Source organism: Chiloscyllium plagiosum, unplaced genomic scaffold (assembly GCF_004010195.1).
Source record: "Chiloscyllium plagiosum isolate BGI_BamShark_2017 unplaced genomic scaffold, ASM401019v2 scaf_36520, whole genome shotgun sequence".
Lineage (NCBI taxonomy): Eukaryota > Metazoa > Chordata > Chondrichthyes > Orectolobiformes > Hemiscylliidae > Chiloscyllium > Chiloscyllium plagiosum.
This window is the reverse complement of record NW_025200800.1, coordinates 1-3,868: the sequence shown is the minus strand read 5'-3', so window position 1 is coordinate 3,868 and position 3,868 is coordinate 1. Positions and strand designations below refer to the sequence as shown.

At 51.8% G+C, this 3,868-nt stretch overlaps 1 protein-coding gene across 1 annotated transcript; it reads right to left on the bottom strand.

Annotated features, from left to right (window-relative positions):
- Positions 1 to 650: 650 nt before the first annotated feature.
- On the bottom strand, positions 651 to 3,559 carry LOC122546103 (ataxin-8-like; the record flags this gene model as incomplete). Its single annotated transcript, XM_043684932.1, has 3 exons — positions 651 to 734; positions 2,675 to 2,722; positions 3,446 to 3,559. Coding segments are annotated over 3 exons (246 nt in total), but the record flags the coding sequence as incomplete, so codon positions are not given.
- Positions 3,560 to 3,868: the final 309 nt, after the last annotated feature.

Below are 3,868 nucleotides of genomic sequence, written 5' to 3'. Positions count from 1 at the left end.
TTCCCAGTGCTGTTCCTGATCTTGCTCCCAGTACTGCTCTGGATCTTGTTCCTCGTGCTGCTTCTGATCTTGTTCCCAGTGCTGCTCCTGATCCTGTTTTTAGTGCTGTTCCTGATCATATTCCCAGTGCTGCTCCTGATCTTTTTCCCAGTGCTGCTCCTGATCGTGTTCCCTGTGTATTTCCGGATCTTGTTCCACTGCTGTTCCTGATCTTGATTCCAGTACTGTTCCTGATCTTGTTCCCAGTGCTGTTCTGGATCTTGTTCCCAGTGCTGTTCCTAATCTTGTTGCCAGTGCTGCTCCTGATATTGTTCCCAGTGCTGTTCCTGATCTTGTTCCCAGTGCTGCTCTGGATCTTGTTCCCAGTGCTGCTCCTGAACCTGTTTCCAGTGCTGCTCCTGATCCTGTTTCCAGTGCTGCTCCTGATCTTGTACCCTGTGATGCTCTTGATTATGTTCCCAGTGCTGCTCCTGATCTTGTTCCCAGCGCTGCTCCGGATCTTGTTCCCAGCGCTGTTCCTGACCTTCTTCCCTGTGCTGCTTTTGATCTTGTTCCCATTGCTCCTCGAAATCTTATTCCTCATGCTGCTCCGGATCTTGTTCCCAGTGCTGCTCCTGATCTTTTTCCCAGTGTTGTTCCGGATCTTGTTCCCTGTGCTGCTCCTGATCTTGTTGCCAGTGTTGTTCCGGATCTTGTTCCCTATGCTGCTCCTGATCTTGTTCCCAGTGCTGCTCCTGATCGTGTACCCAGTGTTGTTCCGGATCTTGTTCCCTGTGCGGCTCCTGATCTTGTTGCCAGTGTTGTTCCGGATCATGTTCCCAATGCTGCTCCTGATCTTGTTCCCAGTGCTGTTCCTGATCGTGTACCCAGTGTTGTTCCGGATCTTGTTCCCTGTGCGGCTCCTGATCTTGTTCCCAGTGTTGTTCCGAATCTTGTTCCCAGTGCTGCTCCTGATCTTGATCCCAGTGCTGTTCTAGATCCTGTTCCCAGTGTTGTTCCTGATCTTGTTTCCTGTGCTGCTCCTGATCTGGTTCCCAGTGCTGTTCCTGATCGTGTTCCCAGTGCTGCTCCTGATCTTATTCCCAGTGCTACTCCAAATCTTGTTCCTCGTGCTGCTCCTGATCTTTTTCCTCGTGCTGCTCCTGATCTTGTTTCCAATGCTGTTCCTGATCTTGTTCCCAGTGCTGCTCCGGATCTTGCTCCCAGTGCTGTTCTGGATCGTGATCCCAGTACTGCTCCAGATCCTGTTCCCAGTGCTGTACCGGATTTTGTTTCTCGCGCTGCTCCTGCCCGTGAATCCAGTGCTGGTTCTGATATTGTTCCCAGTGGTGTTCCTGATCGTATTCCCAGTGCTGCTCTGGATCTTGTTCCTAGTGCTGCTCCTGCTCCTGTTTCCAGTGCTGCTCATGATCGTGTTCCAGGTGCTGCTCCGGATCTTGTTCCTCGTGCTGCTCCTGATATTGTTCCCAGTGCTGTTCCTGATCTTGCTCCCAGCGCTACTCCGGATCTTGTTCCTCGTGCTGCTTCTGACCTTGTTCCAAGTGCTGCTCCTGGTCTTGTTCCAGTGCTGCTCCTGATCCTGTTTCCAGTTCTGCTCCTGATCATATTCCCAGTGCTGCTCCTGATCTTGTTGCCTGTGCTGCTCCTGATCCTGTCCCTCGTGCTGCTCCTGATTATTTTACCATTGTTGCTCTGGATCTTGTTACCAGTGCTGCTCCGGATCTTGTTCCCTGACCTGTTCCGGATATTGTTCCGTGTTTTGCTCCTGATCGTGTTTCTAGTGCTGCTCCTGATCGTTATCCCAGTGCTGCTCCTGACCTTGTTCCCAGTGCTGTTCCGGATCTTGTTCCCAGTGCTGTTCCTGATCGTATTCCCAGTGCTGCTCCTGATCTTGTTTCCAGTGCTGTTCCTGATCGTATTCCCAGGGCTGCTCCTGATCTTGTTCCCAGTGCTGCTTCTGATTGTGTTCCCTGTGTTTTTCCGGATCTTGTTCCACTGCTGTTCCCTGTGTTTTTCCGGATCTTGTTCCACTGCTGTTCCTGATCTTGATTCCAGTGCTGTTCGTGATCTTGTTCCCAGTGCTGTTCTGGATCTTGTTCCCAGTGTTGTTCCTGATCTTTTTCCCAGTGCTGCTCCTGATCTTGTTCCCAGTGCTTCTCCGGATCTTGTTCCCAGTGCTTTTCCGGATCTTGTTCCCAGTGCTGCTCCTGATCATATTCCCAGTGCTGCTCCTGATTTTTTCCCAGTGCTGCTCTGGTATCTTCTTCCCAATGCTACTCCTGATCTTTTTTCAGTGCTGCTCTGATCTTGTTCCCAGTGCTGTTCCTGATCTTGCTCACAGTGCTGCTCCTGATCTTATTCCCAGTGCTCTTCCGGATATTGATCCCAGTGCTGCTCCTGATGTTGTTCCCAATGCTGCTCCTGATCTTGTCCCCAGTGCTGCTCCAGATCTTGTTGCCAGTGCAGCTCCCCAGTGCTGCTCCAGATCTTGTTGCCAGTGCAGCTCCGGATCTTGTTCTCAGCACTGTTCATGACCTTGTTTCGCGTGCTCCTTCTGATCTTGTTCCCAGTGCTGCTCCGGATCTTGTTCCCAGTGCTGCTCCGGATCTTGCTCCCAGTGCTGCTCTGGATCTTGTTCCTCGTGTGGATCCTGATCTTGTTCCCAGTGCTGCTCCTGATCTTGTTCCCAGTGCTGCTCCTGATCCTGTTTCCAGTGCTGCTCCTGATCGTATTCCCAGTGCTGCTCCTGATCATGTTCCCTGTGCTGCTCCTGATTATGCTCTCAGTGCAGCTCCTGATCTTGTTCCCAGCGCTGCTCTGTATCTTGTTCCCAGCTCTGGTCCTGACGTTCTTCTGCGTGCTGCTTCTGATCTTGTTCCCAGTGCGCCTCGAGATCTTATTCCTCATGCTGCTCCGGATCTTGTTTCCAGTGCTGTTCCTGATCTTGTTCCCAGTGTTGTTCCGGATCTTGTTCCCTGTGCTGCTCCTGATCTGGTTCCCAGTGCTGTTCCTGATCGTGTTCCCAGTGTTGTTCCAGATCTTGTTCCCTGTGCTGCTCATGATCGTGTTCCCAGTGCTGCTCCTGATCTTGTTCCCAGTGTTGTTCTGGATCTTGTTCCCTGTGCTGCTCTGGATCTTGTTCCTAGTGCTGCTGCTGCTGCTCCTGTTTCCAGTGCTGCTCCTGATCATATTCCCAGTACTACTCCGAATCTTGTTTCCAGTGCTGCTCCAGATCTTTTTCCTCGTGCTCCTTCTGATCTTGTTCCCAGTGCTGCTCCGGATCTTGTTCCCAGTGCTGCTCCGGATCTTCCTCCCAGTGCTGCTCTGGATCTTGTTCCTCGTGCTGCTTCGGATCTTGTTTCCAGTGCTGCTCCTGATCTTGTTCCCAGTGCTGCTCCTGATCCTGTTTCCAGTGCTGCTCCTGATCGTATTCCCAGTGCTGCTCCTGATCTTGTTCCCTGTGCTGCTCCTGATTATGTTCCAAGTGCTGCTCCTGATCTTGTTCCCAGCGCTGCTCCGTATCTTGTTCCCAGTGCTGTTCCTGACCTTCTTCCGCGTGCTGCTCCGGATCTTGTTTCCAGTGCTGCACCTGATCTTTTTCCCAGTGCTGTTCTGGATCTTGTTCCCTGTGCTGCTCCTGATCTTGTTTCCAGTGCTGTTCCTGATCGTGTTCCCAGTGTTGTTCCGGATCTTGTTCCCTGTGCTGCTCCTGATCTTGTTTCCAGTGCTGTTCCTGATCGTGTTCCCAGTGTTGTTCCGGATCTTGTTCCCTGTGCTGCTCCTGATCTTGTTCCCAGTGCTGTTCCTGTTCGTGTTCCCAGTGTTGTTCCGAATCTTGTTCCCTGTGCTGTTCCTGATCGTGTTCCCA